This window comes from Gobio gobio (assembly GCF_949357685.1).
Source record: "Gobio gobio genome assembly, chromosome: 11".
NCBI lineage: Eukaryota > Metazoa > Chordata > Actinopteri > Cypriniformes > Gobionidae > Gobio > Gobio gobio.
Genome location: NC_137104.1, coordinates 42188549 through 42207335, shown reverse-complemented (window position 1 = coordinate 42207335; position 18787 = coordinate 42188549). Strand labels below are relative to the sequence as shown.

General features: G+C 35.9%; 1 protein-coding gene across 4 annotated transcripts; it reads left to right on the top strand.

Moving 5' to 3' along the window:
• Positions 1 to 4026: 4026 nt before the first annotated feature.
• pbxip1a (pre-B-cell leukemia homeobox interacting protein 1a) lies at positions 4027 to 18529 on the top strand. Of its 4 annotated transcripts, none has more exons than XM_079829531.1 (11): positions 4027 to 4440; positions 5984 to 6075; positions 6167 to 6251; positions 6902 to 6978; positions 8405 to 9026; positions 9661 to 9891; positions 10111 to 10134; positions 11721 to 11752; positions 11856 to 11918; positions 12458 to 12635; positions 16438 to 18529. In XM_079829531.1, exons 2-11 carry the CDS (start codon positions 6010 to 6012, stop codon positions 17376 to 17378), a joined length of 2319 nt encoding a protein of 772 aa, XP_079685657.1. In that variant the 5' UTR covers positions 4027 to 4440; positions 5984 to 6009; the 3' UTR covers positions 17379 to 18529. The 4 variants fall into 4 exon arrangements, with proteins under 4 accessions (XP_079685657.1, XP_079685656.1, XP_079685658.1 ...); XM_079829530.1 differs by having other exon boundaries at positions 6902 to 6996; XM_079829532.1 differs by lacking the exon at positions 10111 to 10134 and having other exon boundaries at positions 6902 to 6996.
• Positions 18530 to 18787: the final 258 nt, after the last annotated feature.

Sequence of the window (18787 nt, the reverse complement as noted above, 5' to 3'; positions counted from 1 at the left end):
GTTTAAAAACACCCCCCCCCCCAAATCTTGGCTTAACTCTGGAAGCTTTTTCTTACAAAAGCGCTCTTTGTACTTGATGTTAATTTGACCTCACCGCATGTTTATGTGATCGATTAAAAATGAGTCAGTTGATTCCTTCTGCATTCTTTTATGTTCCTCTGTTTAAGCCCGTGAGTGTGTTACCATTTTTCACTTTAATTCCCCTTGGAGCAGTATTGATGATAATTAGAGTTGAGATAAAGTCTCAAGGGTGATCATATGTCTACCATCTCCTTCTGCATGGTTTATAACAAGCTGGTCTTTGCTGTCAAAGGAGGAAGATTGAAATATAAAACTGGCAAGAACTCTGGAAAGTTCACTGAAAGTATGCACAAAAATGGCACAACACACTTGAAATCTCTGAGCTGCAGTGATTACTCATCGCTCTGTGGTTCCCCAACGATCCAGTGCAGGCATTGAAAAAGTTCCCTCTATAATGGCAGTAGAACATTCTGCAAGTCTTATGGTCACCATATGTTAAAAGGGGCACTGCTGTCTGAAGAGGCCTGGTTGAATGTTGCTGATATGAATATAAGATCCAGACACAATGCAATATACAGTGCAAAATGCTCAATACAATATAACATGCTATTGACAATACACAGTAGCCCCAAAAAGTATTTGGACACTTAAAAAGCTAACAGATTTCATCAGCTATACATGATCAAATATCAACCATGTGACATCTGTTCTGCAAACAAATGTTACCTTTTGCTCAACTAATTTCATGTCTAATTTTGCAATTCATTTTAACCAAAGGGTCCAAGGGATTTTTTGAATGTATAAAGTACGTTCACACAGTTGCCCCCAAGCAGAAACACAAATTAACTATGGACAAAAGTTTCCGGTTTGCTTCAGTAATTGAATTTAAAAGACATTCCCAAGTCACTTGAGTGAATGGCACAGAAAACTCCAATAGACGACAACAAAATACCTCACACAATGTAGCCTACGCCACAGTATGATCATGTGGCGCTCTGGAATAATTGATGCTAATTGGCGAATAGCGCCATCCAGCGGTTACATATTTACTAATGTTTACCATTGTCAATGCTGTATAGCAGTCCGCTCATTCGGGCGACTGAAACCGGCGCTACTTTCCTGTCTGGCCTGGCCTCTTTTGAAACTATGCTTTATGAAGCTTCGAAACATTAACAAATCTTTTGTTTATAATTAGTGGTTCCAACTCGGAGCGTGTTTGAAATTCGCCAAGTCAAGTAGCCTAATACTTTTTTCGAATCTTGGTTTCAAATCATTTCACATTTTGGATGGTTCACACGGCTAGATTCCATTGACAGGCCTTACTTATGCAAATAGGCCGATACAGTAATACAAAAAGGTTTGTAAATTGATATTGTTCAATAAAAAATAAATTAATCAATAAGTAATATAAAAAGGTGAATGGTATTTGATGTATTTTAATAGGTCTTGTTTGCCAAGTCCTGCCTAATAATAGACCAAAACAATCACTACTACACATTTATTCAAAACACATATTTTACAGAACCTTTGCACTTGGTTTGTGAAGGTGGTAATTTGGGCTGAGTTTTCAATTCATTTACATCATCTTGATCGGTTTCACAGCCTGGAGATCTCCAAAACGAGGTGGGAGCTCCAAAATAGGCATGGCTTCCAAGTTCCTTCCATTGGTCCCATTGGCAGAGCGGGGCACAACCTGACGCCTTTTGACTTTCTGTTAATTTTGTGTAAATCCACTTGGGAGTAAATTGCATTGTGGTCTATGGATCTGCCTGAAGTGTACATAAGAGTAGACTTGCTGCCTCAGTCAAAATTGAGGGGTCAAGGGTCTGTCCAAATCATAGACTGTAAAAAAAATATGGACGTAGTGTCTGTGACGTCACCCATAGGTTTCTGAAGAGCATTTTCCCCACTTCGCTAAAGTGGGCGAAGCTGGTCGTCGCCATCTTGGCAGCACGTCAATCCCGGATAACCGAAAATGGGCAAAGAGGCTGAGCTGTAGGCTGAGCTGAGGTGACGTGATGGCTAACAGACAGCAGACAAACGGCAATCCACCTGTCACTCAAGTTGCCACGCCCTTAATTATGCAGAACTTAAAGGCTTAATATAATTTAAATGGATAAGTTATAAAAAAAATTCACCCCCTCACAGTTGTCATGAAGGGCAAAATTAGCTGTATAGACCAAAACCACTTTTTGTACCAGGCTGTAAACATGTTTTTTTTTCTACTGTAAAGTTGGGCATTTTAACATGGGGGAGATACAGATTTGACTCCCTTTTGGAGCCTGTCTCTAGCGGCCAGTCAATGAAATGCAGTTTAAGTCACTTCCGTGTTGGCTTCAAGAGAAACCGCAGGGGGTTGACACTTGGTCCAAATAAACTTCCAGTGGGAATTCCCCCCGAGGGGAAGTGCTTAGGGAAGTTTGTGAGGATGTGTCTAAAAGTGGAGTTCATTCAAAGACTTTAGAAAAAGACAGTACACTTTACTGTGACTGAGAGAAAGTTCAACATGGTGGAATTAGTCCCGCTTTCAAAAGAGCCAATCGACAATTGGTAAAGTCATTGCGTACAGCCGCTGCTTATGACTGCACATGTGTATTGGCTGGTCCAAATAACTGTAAGCTTGGTGAACAGCTTTGGAGAATTTGATGTTTCCCCATTCAAAGAGAGCTGCACTTGCATGACTGAAATAGCTGCCCAAGAGGCGTTACAAAGATGGCCGCTGAGAGAAATGACCTGCCTAAAGGGTCTTTGGAAAAAACAGCCCAAGAGAAAAATGTAGTGTGGGACTTGATTTTGTTCATCGGGAATTGATTGGATGTTATTGCAAAAAGGAGGGGAAATTATTTTGATTAAATATTACAAGTGCACATTAATTAAAACATATTAATAATGATGTGCACTGATAAATGCAATATTCCATAAAAACAAGTTTCCATTAAAAAAACAGTTTTGATTTTATGGTGACTTTATAAATGGCCTTCCGATTGTACACTATCCCTTCAATATGGCTAATATACAGTACCGGTCAAAAGTTTGAAAACATTACTATTTTTAATGTGTTTGAAAGAAGCCTGCATTTATTTGATCAAAAAATACAGAAAACAAAACGGTAATATTGTGAAATATTATTACAATTTAAAATAATGATATTCTATTTTAATATAATTTCAAATATAATTTATTTCAGTGATGCGAAGATGAATTTTCATCTGCCATCAGTCTTCAGTGTCACATGATCCTTCAGAAATCATTCTAATATGCTGATTTATTATCAGTGTTGGAAACAGTGCTGCTTAATATATATATATATTTTTGATGTGATACTTTTTTCAGAATTCATTGATGAATAAAAAGTTAAAAAGAACCACATTCTTTCAAAATAGATTTTTTTTCTAACAATAGGCTATAAATCTTTACTATCACTTTTTTTTAATCAATTTAACACATCCTTGCTGAAAAAGTACTAATTTATTTAATAAATAAATAATTTATCATTTATTTAATTTCTTTAAAAAAACGATTTTATTCATCAAAGAATCCTGAAAAAAAGTATCATATAAAAAATATAATAAGCACATTTGAATGATTTCTGAAGGATCATATGTCACTGAAGACTGGAGTAATGGCTTATGAAAATTCAGCTTTGCATCACAGAAATCAATTATATTTTAAAGTATATTGAAACAGAAAAACATTATTTCACATTTTAATAATATTTCACAATATTATAGTTTTTTGTTGCTGTATTTTTGATCAAATAAAAGCAGGCTTTATGAGCATAAGACATTTCTTTCAAAAACATTAAAATAGTAATGTTTCCAAACTTTAAAAACAATGTTTTGTTGTAAGTTTAATTATGTTATTTGTTCTTCTTTTCATATTAAACAGCATTTGAATAAAGATGCCACCAGTAGTTTCCTATAGCTTAGCTGTGTATTTGCTTTAGCTCAGTGGCATGTGTTAATTACAAAAGAACATGTTGCAACACAAGAGCAATGTTTATTTAGTCCAGTCCGGGCATTTGGGAAGTCCCAACAGATTTAGCTCTTGTTCTGTAGACGTGTCAGTACACTGCTGGAGGAGAACATGTCTTGTCCCTATATATAGAGACTTCATGCATGTTGTTGGGACAGTCTTTACTTCTCCTCAAGTCACTGATAAGAGAGCACTTCACGTTTAGATTGTCACTTTCACCTGCGTTTGTCAGTCACAGCTGAAATGAGCTGTCTGTCTGCGCGACACGACGCTTTATTCCCATTGGCTGTGAGCGGATCTGAATCGGAGTCCCATTGGAGAGAAACGCGAACTCGCAATTCCCGAAGTTGCGAAGTTCGCGAGACGGATCGTGCGTGTGGAGAAATTAAACGATTACGGACGGAATAACGCGTGCGCAACTCGACTGAGGCCGTTTTAAGCACGGTAAGCATTTTATAGAAGAACATCCGTGTATATAATGTGTAATACGTTCGTGAGGATCCTTATTTTATGCGGAAGAGGGTTGTGTTCATTCATGGCGTGTAGTGTTGCTGAAGGCTGAATTGGCCACCGTACACAATGTAAATACGCAGCCTACGCTGTGCATCACCATTATGACAGCGCGTTACCGAGTCTAATGTCCGTCTAAACGCGATAAACAATAGGCCAGGAATGCAATGAGGCCGTCCGACCATTTTTGGTCACATTTCAGGGTGGCTTCATAGACTGCAGCAGTCTCTTGTGTATTGTTTGTGGCTTCTGTGTTGTTATGTAATAGCTGTAATCACTGTCTGCATTGGTTCTCTCTTATTTAATAAATGAGGTAGGCTATACTGTCCGCCAGTGTGGATTATATAATTCACTGATGCTTGAGGAATGCAACAAAACATGCTAAAACGGATACAGATATGATTATATTATCTGTAAATCTGTTCATATTCTGATGGATTTAATTTACCTGTATTTTCTGTTGGTGAAAGATTCCTCCATTTTCTCACAAATTGTGGTTTTCCTTTGCCTGTCACTCAAAACGTGTCAACACTGTCAGATACACAATGTGTCAAATATGTGATCTAAATATTGACAAATCTATTCACTTGAATGAATTAATTAATGAACTGAGACTACAGCTCTAGATTTTCTGCTACCATCTATTGAATTGTCACCACTGTCAGAAAATCTTACAATGTTGACTAAATAAAATGTTGCCATTAGTAACCATTTTGTGTCAAATATTGCTTGCAGCTAATGAGACTAACTTAAAATGAAGGAAATTATCTACCAATTATACTAATTTCCTTACAATTTGTGTGAGTTGACATACCATGGTTGTGTAAAAACATAAAATGTTTATTTTATTTTTTTCCTCCTCTTTTCAGATTTTTAAACGATTGATAATGTCTTTTGCTCCCCCTTCCCTAATTGTTTGTTTGAATATATGTTATCTTGTTATATTTTAAAGACAATAAAACGTTAATCACAAACAAGAAAAACCTTAAAATATAAACAGTTACTTAAAATTATAACAATTGTAAAACTCACCAGAGTCTGTGTGATTTTGTTATCTGGCTGATTTATAAAACAAATTATAAACATATCGAACAGTGTTGTCATATATAGATGTAATATATAATGGCATTTTTGTGTTAAGTGATTATCTCTGATTCATTTCAAAGAGTAAATCTTGCTATTTTTTTTAAACAAATGGCACATTTATATTTATTGAAGAATCTGTGTTACATATTTCAGCCAAATATCAAAATAGTACAATACTATGTGCAGAATGTTGCTAGAATTATGAAAACAGTGCATACTTAACAAGACAACATATAGCCATTGCAGCTGATATGGCATTAAATCATAAATAAATAAATAACAAGACAACATTAATGTATGCCAGCACTCATTTTACTGAATATGATGGTCTGTGCAGAACAGTAGTTATTGGTATTAAACTAATCTGCATGTGGTCCTCTTCATTATGAAGGTGCTGTGCAGAGCCACAAGAGGGCCATGTCTGATAACAGCACCGGCAGCACCGGGTCATCCAGTAACAGCTGGACTCTCCTCTCTCCAGAGGTTTGCAAACCACATTGACAAAATGCTTGTGTCAGTGATATTGTCTTTTCATGAATGAATCAGGTGTAGTAATGTGCACTTTTGATTGCAGGAGGCTGCCGCCGACCCTGCAGCACCAGTGGATGATGGGACGGAAAGTATTGGGGATGCACCCAGTCTTTCAGAGGAAATTGCAGGTTATAAACCTAATTGCTTGCTTGTTAATGCTACTTTTGAATTGGTAGCAAATATTAGTATTATTTGTAGTTAAGGTTGGGAATTGGAAAAGATAATAAATCATTTTGTTTACACAATTGTTCAAACGTTTTCTGTTCACTAAGATTTTTTTAACAATTTATATTTTTATTCAGCATAAATTGATCAAAAGTGACAAAAAAAAATGCTGTTTGAACTTTCTATTCACCACAGAATCCTGGAAAAATGTGTCATGGTTTCCACTAAAATATTAAGTAGCACAACTGTTATAATTATCATTGATGATAATAATAATAATAATAATAATAAATGTTTTTTGAGCACCAAATCAGTATATTAGAATGATTTCTGAAGGATCATGTGACACTGAAAACTGGAGAAATGATACTGAATTAAAGAATTAATATATATAAATAATTTTTTCTATATTCGTTTGGTTTTTTTCAAATTCAGTTTTGGTGAGCATAAAATACTTCTTTCAAAAACATTACCAACCTCAAACTTTGGAATGGTAGTGTATATTAATGTGCTGTTTATAGGGACTTTTGAACGAAACGGCATCATCTCAATATTGGTGATAGTTGAAGCTCCAATTTGCGGGTTTTGTAATTTGAAACTGTGTTTTTTTCAGGAAGCTCTTTGGAGGTGAGGTCACATGACCCTGAAACTCCAATGATGGAGAGCGTTTTGTCAGAGGAGGGTCACCAGGTCAGTGCATCACCACTGGTATGTACAGCGCATGACGTTCAGTTACCATTCTCTATGCCTGTCTTCACAGTATTTGTTTTGCACATTTTGTTTACACTTTGCATAGATCTGACTTGGTTTTAAAATTCAACCTTTCAATTTTGACTGCCATTTTGCCAGTGATGAAGTCTGATTTGTTTGTTCAGACAGTGTAGTCAATATCCATTCATGCATGTCCCCCCGAAAAATCTGAAGGCACTATTACACTCTTCAGAATAAAGGTCCTTTGTTGGCATTTATGATTCCATGAATAACCGTGAACATCCATGGAAATTTTTCATTGCACAATAGATTCTATATAGTGGAAAAATGATCTTTAGATAATTCAAATTTTCTTCACAGTAAGATTTTTTAAAAAAAAAGAAGTTCACTGAAGGGTTAGTTGGGGAACCAAATATAGTTCTTAAAATGGGATCCAACTGAAACTACAATATTTCTGTAAATATTTGAAATGGATTCCAAACCTCTTTTTGCCCTTGTTAACCACTAATTCTACTAAAGGTGGTGCCTGTCATCTGAATTTGCATGTCAGACTGTTTCTTAAAGGCCCCCTGAAATCAAAATGTAAGTTATTTTTTAGCTTTTAGTATGACTATTTTAGCCTTAATGTTAGGAATAAGCTGGTGTGTTCCAAAACAATGACAAAATTCGCATTTAGGGGATATAAGCATTCAAAACTTACAGTCTCTCACTTCTGTTAAAATGGATAACAGATTTTTATGACATCATGGCAGACTTCACCTTCTGTCCAATCAAATGGTCTCTAGAATCTGAAGCCCCGCCCCCTACATTATAAATAGACGCTGAAGCTGAAATCAGTCTGTTGTTCGCAGATTTACTATTTTCATGGAGGAATGGCACATAGTGCATTATAAATACGATAGGAAACGATTCAGACAGTGTAAATAAATATGCTTTCAGTTGAGGCGAATGAAGTTTGGTTTCATGTTAGTTTCCCGCGCACTGCCACAGCGCACACACACACACACACACACTAACGGCTCTAGACAAGAGACACAAGAGCACAGAGCGGATCATATGTGCAAGTCGGTGCAGACAACCAACAAATCGGACTAATTTAAATTCTGCACAGAATGCTGTATTTCAAAGCGATATGGAGGAGATTATGATGATAAATGGTTAGAGATTAGGAGGAAACTGTGGCTTTACCAAACAGAAAGGCTAGTCAAACTGATATTAACAAAATGCTGTTGGCTGTTTAAAAAAAAGAGGAGGAGCTGCTAACAGCTGGAGTCGTTTCAGGGGAAATTACGTCAACACATTGAATAATGCTGCGCGTTTCAAGGCACTTCAGTGGGCCTTTAATACTTGATGTCAAACTGTTCCCTCCCTAAACACTAATAGTTGTATGTTGTCCGATATCCAGGTTTGTCAGGAAACATCACCGGATTTCTTTGAGGAAATGGTAGCATCTGGCCAAGCTGATGTTGAGCTTGACCCTGAGATCCATGCTCCTGTCATCCATGACACCATCACCAGTTCTCCCCCTGACAGTGACCTTCTGGGCGCTGTTCCCTTCAGCATCACTACAGAATCAGCCTTCAAGTTTTCAGAGGAGACGGTCCTTGAAGAACCCACTGAAGAGGACATAACTGATATCTACCCCGACCAGCACGTTCCAGTCCAAGAAAGCCCCGCCCCGGAACCAGAGCCCAAAATCACCTCCACTCCTGAACCATTCAAAGAAAGAAGCTCATCCTCACTTCATGTGTCTGACATTACAGCAGACATATGCACCGCCCCTAAACCCAGGGATTCTTCTGCAATCCCTGTGCTTGATATTCATGCTGATGTACATCCCGCCCCTGAAACCCCACCTCTGGCCCCGCCCTCTGAGGCTGATACAGGTTTTGGTTCCACAGCAGAAAGCCCCGCCCCTGACAGCCCTTATCCGGAAACCATTGGTTCAGTTGAGACTGAGGAAGAGCCTACTTTTGAGAAAGAAATAGAGCTGCCAGAGAAATTCCCAGATGTGATCAGAGAGCCAGGTATGACATTATTATTATTTTTTTAATAATTAATAAATTAACTCTTTTTTTTCTTTCTTTTTCATGATATTTAGTCTTTGTGCTGTTTTACTTTTACATAAATAAAAAAAATACATATGATAGTTTAATTAGTATATCATTTATTTTTTACTTTTCATATTTAATCTTTGTGTTTGTATTCTTATATATAAATAAGAAAAAAACAAGCTATATAGAATACATTTAAATATTTATATTATTTTATATATTCATTTATATATTACAAATATTTAGTTTGTATTGTTTCACTTAAATAATTATCATTATTGAATTATCATTACTATTATATATATATGTATATATATATATATATATATATAAATAATCAGACTGTATATATTACATGTCAATATTTATATTACTTTATATATTAATTTATATATTAAATAATAATAATTTAATTATCAAAGCATTATGTATTGATTTTGAATAAGAAATTGCACTGAGCTTGAGTAAATGTTACATTGCTTTTAATATATTGTTTTATATTATAAATATATTAAAATGTTGAAGCAAGAAATTAGTTACATTTCTACCCACCTTTACTATGTATCTTCTCATCTGGCTTCTCCTTATTTTCTTCTGTATCATTTAGAATCTCTTGGTGCTGAACTTCCAGCGAGCACCTCAGCAGAAGATGATGGTCTGAGGCTCAGACATGTGCAACCCACAATAGTGTTGAAGCGAAGCTCTGACGAGGAGGAAGAGGAAGAAGAAGAGGAGTTCAATCTGCCAGTGAGGAAAGAGGAGAAGCGAGGTTTCTCTTTGAATCAGCTGATAGTGGGCGCACTGGTCCTGCTCTGTGTTGGATCCTTCTTTTTCTCCGGTAAGTTTTGTGTGACAGTGCTGCAACTCTTAAAACATATTTAAAAAATAAATATTATAATTGGTCCTACAAAGCATACAACACATGACATTACACTTTGGATGGGCATAACCATTAAGTGATTCTTATTTAGCCAATGGTTATGAATACATACCACATTATGTGATATTATGTAATATCCCATTTTCAGTGGTTGCATTCATGTTATTATGCCTTCAGGTTCTGTGGTTGACCAGTCTGATGGTAGGTTGATAGTTTGAGCTAGGTGGCAGTATTTGCTTGTGCTTGCGCTGTAGATAGGAGTTGCCCTCCTGTGCTAATGGTAGAGTTCATTCCCATCACATATTCACATATCACATATTCAAATGAGTGGGTAAATTTACCTGAGGGCAGCCTCTAGCATCAGCCTAAATCATCACCCAGGGTGCACTGCTTTACCAAGGGGCTGGTTGCTTCTACACTTACTTACCTTTTAAAGTTGAAGTGTATAATTTCTGTGCCACCACTAGTGAAATCTTTTGTCAAACACTCTTCCATTGCTCTGACAAACAGGTGGCTCCTCAACTGTACGCTATTGTTCAGGCCACTCAAATAAACAGATCGCGATTTGGTGCAACTTTTGGCAAGAAATTACACACTTCACATTCTTTAGTGTCAGTTGTGGCTGTCTCACTCTGAAATGGCTTAAAGGTGCAGTGTGTGAATTTTAGTGGCATCTAGAGGTGAGGTTGTGAATGGCACTGACCCACCGCTCACCCCTCCCTTTCGAAGCACATAGACAAGCTACGGTGGCCGACACAGGACAAAAATATTGTCTACTAGCGCTCTGACTAGCGCTCTGTATAGATGTTTGTTCGTTAAGGGCTACTGTAGAAACATGACGGTGCAAAATGGTGACTTCACTGTAAGGGGACCTGGGGTGTATGTAGATAGAAATCGCTCATTCTAAGGTAATAAAAACATCACAGGTCATTATGTAAGGTCTTTATACACCACTGAAAACATATGCATATTATATTGTATTTCTTTCAATAGATTCTCATAAATACTACACACTGCATCTTTAATGCTGAGATTCTGCAGAGATTGTCAGGGTTACTAAATCAAAATGCAACTCTTAATTAGGTTTTTGTGTAAACTGTTGAATTGGGTAATGCAAAAGTTTGGGGTTGGTTAAAAAAAAAGTTTTTGAAAGAAGTCTCTTGTACTCACAAAAGCTACATTTATTTAATAAAAAATACAGTAAAAACAGTTATACTGTGAAATATTATTATAATTTAAAACAATTGTTTCTATTTTAATATATTATAAAATGTAATTTATTCCTGTGATGGTAAAGCTGAATTTTCAGCAGCCATTACTCCGTCTTCAGTGTCACATGATAATTCAGAAATTATTTTATCAATGCTGATAACATAATATTTTTCTGTGGAAAGCGTGATAGATTTTAACAGGGTTCTTTGAATAGAAAGTTCAAAAGAACAACATTTATTTGAAATGGAAATCATTTGTAACAATGTAAAAGTCTGCACTGTCTTTTTCTTATCAATTTAATGCATCCTTGCTGAATAAAAGTACTGATTTCTTTCAAAAAAAAAACTTTCGGACCCCAAACTTTTGAACAGCAGTGTGTTCCAGAGAGACCTGGTTCATATCCAGACACAACATAGCCTTGAAAGACTATCTAACTACAGAATGACTGCTGTTGCACTAACTACACTGACTTTTACTTCCATCTTTTGAGTTTTTGACACTAACAGTTTCCTAATTCACTTCACCTTGTCTATGCAATCTCAACAAACATTACAAATTAATTTTCTCTCCTGTAGATGATTTTGATGGGACAGAAATAAGTGACCAGGTTGGTACATTGCCTTATTTTCTGTCTTTGCTGTGTTGTTTTATTATTGACAAGCATGTACAAGTTGATTTCACCTGTGGCATTCTCTGATGATTTTTTCCAGGAAGTCCTTGATAAACTTGCTCAAGAGAATAAACAAATTAATATATTGGAGGCTGAGATTGAGGTTAGTCTTTCTCTACCTACATATATAACGTTTTTCCTCCTAATGCCATGGAAGGGTTTGTTTTTTTCTTTTTTTGTATGCGAAAACATAGTGGTCTTAAAGGGATAGTTCACCCAAAAATGTTAATTTCTGAAAATGTTATTTTCTTAATTTCATCATCTACTCACCCTCAAGTTGTTCCAAACCTGTATGATTTTTTTTTTCTTCTGCTGAACACGAAGGAAGATATTTGGAAGAATGTTTGTAACCAAGCAGATCTCGGCAGCCATTGACTACCATAGTATTTGTTTCCCCCACTATGGTAGTCAATGGCTGCCGAGATCTGCTTGGTTACAAACATTCTTACAAATATCTTCCTTTGTGTTTAGCAGAACAAAGAAATGTATACAGGTTTGGAACAAATTGAGGGTGAGTAGATGATGACAGAATTAACATTTTTGGGTGAACTATCCCTCTAATGCACTTTCTATAGAGTATACTGGGAGATAATTTTAAAATGTTGAACTTATATGTTCTTTCTTTGTTTTTTTCATGATCAGTCACAGAAACAGGAGTTGGACCAGGCTCTGAAAATAGCAACAGATATGCATAGCTCTGAGAAAGGAGTGCTGGAAAACGAGAACACTAAATTGAAAGAACAACTGTCTGACCTGCCTGGTTTAAAAGACGAACTACAGACACTAAGAGCACGAGTTGCTGAGCTCACAAAGCTTACAGGTATGACGAGAAAGAGTGGGAACGGCACATGCATAGTATTTGAATTGTAAAACTCAAGATTTAAATTTGGATATTGTGGAAAGGGCTCTGAATGCACTTGTAAATTCAACAGCCTAAAGACATCTTTTGGTTTCCTAAGATAAGAATGAGTTCGTTAGCTATTGCACTACTGTTCAAAAGTCAGTAAGATTTTTGTTTTTGAAAGAAACAGCAAGGTTATACTAAATTAAGGAAAAGTGATACTAAAGACATTTCTAATGTTACAAATGATTTCTATTGCAAATAAACTTTTTTTAAAAACAACATTTTTATGTTTTCAACATTGATAGTAATGTCTCTTGTGCTGCAAATCAGCGTATAGGGATGAAACGATTACCGGTTTCACGATAAACCACGATCAAATTTAGTGACTGTTAGTAATATCGTATAAAATTTTATTATCATTAAAACCGCGTGTGATTATCACGGTTGTGAAAACTCGCGGTAAATCTTGTCCAGTCAGCGTCAGTCTGGCGCACCGCTGTTTTCTGAATGAGGAGAAATGGCAGAAAGCAGTGACAGCACTCGGGGGATTGTTCTGCCTTCTAAAAGGACCAAATCTGAGGCGTGGTCATATTTTGGCTTTTACAAAAGTCCTGAGGGAAACTTAATCTAAGATGGTCACCCTGTCTGCAAACATGCCAGAAGAAAGTCGCTGTAATAGGGAAAACACTTCAAAACTACGAACGCAAGGCAAGTGGACTTTGACCTCAATACCAAACCTACGTCTGGGAAATAATAACGTGAAGCGAACGAACAAATTCAGACAAGACTAGGGTGACATTTAAGGGATAATAATCAGGGTTTGACATTAACAACCGCCATTTGCGAGTGTAACGTTATTTCGGCTGCACACTAGCCAATCTGGCTGTTGAACTTATAATAGTCTTCTCAAAAGCCATCTGTTATAATCGCGTTGCGCATTATAAGCACTTGCACGTGCTTTTATTGAGTTTATGAATGCAATATCTCATAATCAGAGGCGTTCAGATTAGCGGAGTTTTGTTCAGAGCGCGCGCCGCTCTCACTGAGATCTGCACTCAAAGCAGAGATAAACGTGTGCTGTACGCAGGAGATTCATTCATCATACAGTGGATGACTGTTTTTGTTCTATTTCAGCAGCGAAAATGGTTTAAAAAAAACACAGCAGAACCACAGCGCATCTGATATGACTGGCATAACGCAGGCGAATTTAGGGACCGTCTGTAAAGTTACATACAACATTGGTAACGTTATACACGTTTCAAACTTCAATAGCATTCGAAGAGAATGACAGTCATAAAAAGACTGTAAAGTGTTCATCTAGGTCTCAGGTATGATGCACACATTTTGATATTTAATAAAATAAACTGTCAAATCATATGGAAATATGGATATGCATTATTTCACTAGGATACTGTTTGGGCTCTAACACAAAATATGCTAGATTTAAATGTGTCTGATAGAACACTGATGAGAATATTGCTTGGGAATATATTTACAGTGATAATATTAGAGATTATATTTACGACAAATTATTATTATTTATGTGTTATGCGTTGCTATTGATGACGGCCATTAAGGAAGGAAATCCCACAGAATCTAGCTTAAAAAAGTGCTTAGAGCTGCTTTAGTTATTTGTTGTTTGTTGAATTTCAAATATAAAACTTGTTGAAATGTTTTAAGTGTGTGCATCTGTTCTTTTTGAACACTTTCATTTCGTTTGAACAAAACCGTGATAATATTGATAACCGTGATAATTTGGGTCACTATAATCGTGATGTTAAATTTCTATACCGTTTCATCCCTATCAGCGTATTAGAATGATTTCTGAAGGATCATGTGACATTGAAAGTAGGAAAAAGTATTAAAATAGAAAACTGTTATTTTAAACTTACAATAGTTTGCAATATTACTGTTTTTACTGTGTTATTGATCAAATAAATGCAGCATAAGATAAATGTTTTTTGTAAACATTAAAAAGTCTTACCGACCCCAAACATTTCAACTGTTGTTTATATTTATATGTACAATAAATATTGGTAATATAGCATGATAATGGTTACATGGTGATCAGCTGACTTTTTCCCCTAATTTAATGGTACATGTCAATATTGGATATGTCATTGTGCATGCTTATGTCTTTTATATGTACACTGCCGTTCAAAAGTTTGGGATCAGGACGATATTTTTAATATTTTTAAAAGACGTATCTTCTGCTCACCAAGGCTGCATTTATTTGATCCTAAATACAGTAAAAAGTGTAATATTATGGAATATTATTACCATTTACAATAACAGTTTTCTATTTTAATATATTTTAAAATATAATTTATTTCTGTGATGGCAAAGCTGAATTTTCAGCTCCAGTCTTGCGTGTCACATGATCCTTCAGAAATCATTCTAATATGATAATTTGCTGCTCAAGAAACATTTATGATTATTATCAATGTTGAAAACAGTCATGTACAATTATTTGATGAATAGAACGTTCAAAAGAACAGCATTTATTTGAAATAGAAATCATTTGTAACATTATAAATGTCTTTAATGTCACTTTTGATCAATTTAATAAATACTTACTGAATAAAAGTATTCACAAAAAAAAATCTTACCGACCACAAACTTTTGAACGGTAGTGTATAATGTTACAAAAGCTTTCTATTTGAGATAAATGCTGTTCTTTCTTTTCTATTCATCAAAGTATCCTGAAATATATATTTTTAAATTCCACTTTGCATCACAGGAATAAATTACATTTTAAAATATATTGGAAACAGAAAATAATTATTTTAAATTGTAATGCTATTTCACAATATTACTGTTTATTGTATTTTTGATTAATAAATACAGCCTGGATAAGACTTCTTTCAAAAACATAAAAAAAATCTTATCAAATTACAGTTTATCTATAAGAACACTGATAACTGTTCTTGTAACTGTTAAATGGGTCAATGACATGACATGTATTTTTTGTGTCCGAATTCATTATTTTCCTAAAAAAATAAATACATGTCACATATAAAATTGATCTGCAGTATTTCCTTTATAAGATAGTCTTTTAATTTTTTGAAATTCAATTGACTTTTTGAGTTGTGGTGTTTCAAAGACCTAAAATGTCAGGTGGTGCGTCCAGCAAATTTACATTTAAAAGTATCAATTCCCACTGCAAATGCAAAATGAAGTAAGAAATATAAATGTAAACCATTATATAATGTATATAAACAAAAAAAAAACATACCTCCTTATGGAAAATTGTGTTCTGAACACATAGAAAAAGGTCCGTTTATATGAATTGGACTAAAAGGGCAATACATAGAAAAGGGAAAGGGAATTTACCATGTGATATGCATTTTACAATGATTCATATGTATATTGTATATTGTATATGTATATTATTTTAAATGAATATATGGTCGCACCACCTGACATTTTCTGGGTGGTAAAATCAGAAATCTTGTTTAATAATGAATTAATGCTGTCTTAAAAGCTGTAAAACCAATATGAATCAACACGATACATTTTTTTGGACATAAAAATGCATTTTAAGACGCTTTTGCTTAAAATTATTATTTTTCTTATTTGTCATTGACCCAAATGCAATCTTTAGCAAATCTCAAAATGAATATCTTTTATTAATTTATCATACTCTTCAAATTTTCTTACTGTTCATGATAATATTGTGACATTTAAAATGTCTGGTTTTAGTGTGATAATTTTTATTTAGACAAAATAGTATGAAAATAATAATAATATAATAATGTATTCTGTTTTTCTCCTTCAGTTGAAGAAGATCATTCACAACAGGTCCCTGACTCTGGGTCTCTGCCTTCCACTGCCGAGTCTAGTCCGGAAGGAACCGAGAAACACTTGGATAAGAAAGAGGAACTCACGCGACAGAAAGCTCTTTTGGAGGAGAGCCGGAGGAGGCTGGAGGGAATGAAGAAACCGGGCTGGAACAAGCAGGGTTTGAGGGAGAGCTTGGTGGAAGTGCAGAAGAGACTCTCGAAACAGGTGGACCAGCTGGGCAAGCGGGAAGACTGGAAGAGGAAACACCAGGAGCACAAAGGAGAAAAGAAGGAATGGGGCAGAAAGAAAGAACATGACAGCCGCTGGAAGAAGGATGAAGTGGGAAGCGGGAAAGAGAGGAAGCATGGTAAGGACAAAAGGAAAGACCATCTCAAGAAGTACAAAGAAGAGTGGGACCACAAGAAGGATGAGAGAAGGCAGGAGAGGGAAAAGAGACAGAAGGAAAGACCTTGGGAGGCTAAATCTTCCAAGCATCATCAACACCACCACCACCATCATCACCACAAGGAGCAGGTAGACTTCTGGAAACACCAAGAAGAGAAGCTCAGGAGGAACCGACATCCTGCCGAGGGCTGCCATGGCGTATCCAACTGCGCTGACGCCGAGGGGCTTGTTCCTGTGAAGCTTGTAGAGTTTCAGGACCTTCTTGAGATCTACCTAAGCAAACTAGAGGGAGTTCCTCAGGAAAGCAAGGAGTCTCTCAGCCGCCTCACTGCCCAGTTCTTCAACGGCGGCTTTTTCGCTCACGACAGAATGCTCTTCGGCGAGTTCGCCGAGGACGTTGCGGATATCCTGGAAGATCTGGCAGATGGGTTAGAAGATAAGCAGCATGAGAATGACAATGATTCCCTTGAAGATGAGATGGAGGAGTTTGAGAAAGAGGCACTGTTAAAGTTCACCGCCCCTTTGGCATAATTGGTGCCGCCCACCCCAGAAACTCAGTTGAACGAATGGAAAAAAGACTAAGTGAAGGAAAACAAAAAGAAACAATCTTAGCTGTTACTTTCCCCGGTCTTTACGGACTGTAGATGTAGTTTAATGCATTGTGTTTGAGGAGTTTCTCCCTTTGGAGTCTTGTCATTAGTGAAGTCCCACCTGTGCGTTGGGTGTTTTGTTGTAAGCTACCTCCCTTAGTCCTGTTCTTCAACGCCAAACCCTTTGACTCTTGTTTGCTGTGTAAAGAATCAGTCATCTTAAGCATTAAGTGTTGGCACCTGAATGAAACTGCTTTACTTGCAGATAGATCCATCATCTAGTGCATATGGAGTTGTGAACGGAATTAACGCTAAACTGGGAAAGTGCAATGAGATTGGAAAAGAATGTCCCTCTTTAGTTACCTGAGCGTAACTTAAAAACAAAGTAGAATGTCAGAATTTTTATTTCTGTTATTTAGGATTTCTTTTATTTTTAACTATCAAAATCCTGGTTTCTTCACACCTAGCCATGATTTTGCTTACCAAGCTGGTGTCAAACTGGTTTCTTTTTAAGTTTCGTTTTCAAGATTTTAGAGGTCATTGTAAGCTTTCTGTTTTTCGTTTTCTACCCCAACTCAACTTCTGCTCACACTTAATGTAAATGACAAAACAAAGTCGTTGAATGTTTTTGTTTTCTTTTTGGAATTTGATATGTTAGATTATGTGCCTTTACTAGTGAGCAAAGAATGCTGGTACTGAAACGAAGCCACATGAATTAAACGGAAATGGAGAGAGTTTCAATAATGGATTTGTTTGCACTTTGGTGATGTGGACATTTATTTATATCCTCTTTCTATCTTAGGAAAACAGCCATTGTAATGAATCATCAAGATCATTCGATTATAGCTGTGTTATTGTTTTGTTGCACTCTTCTGGGATGAATCCCATTTGATTTTATGCCTTTTCTTGTCCAATTTGTAAATATGAAAAGAAAAAAAAAAGTTATTTAATGGAACTTATAATTTAAGGTAGGTTATCATATGGCACAGTGATATTTAAAATGAAAAGAAATCATTTCAAAGGAAAGGTAATACAAGACCAAATGTCACAATGTATCAATTTTTGATGATTATTAAAATGATGTTCCATTGCCATGAGAATTATTCTTTATTGAGGGAATGCATTGTTAATTTTATTTTATTTAATTGTTTATTTACAACCAACAAATCAGAAGTGGGTGATTCCTTGAGGATTTCTGGTCTCATTTGTAAAACCATACCTCCCCGAACCTGCAGTGACACGGGTGTCACAAACACTGGTGATTATCTGGAAAGGTCTTTTTTAAAACACTATCCCTTAATTTCAACTCAAGAAGTGTCAAATAAGGAATACCCAGGTTCAGTCATGTGA

Excerpts from the sequence above, each read along its gene's own strand:
- pbxip1a (XM_079829530.1), top strand. The coding sequence starts at position 6,010 with ATGTCTGATAACAGCACCGGCAGCACCGGGTCATCCAGTAACAGCTGG. Across the intron at positions 9,892-10,110 it reads TGGATCCTTCTTTTTCTCCG|GTTCTGTGGTTGACCAGTCT; the intron begins GTAAGTTTTGTG and ends TTATGCCTTCAG. Across the intron at positions 12,636-16,437 it reads TGAGCTCACAAAGCTTACAG|TTGAAGAAGATCATTCACAA; the intron begins GTATGACGAGAA and ends TTTCTCCTTCAG.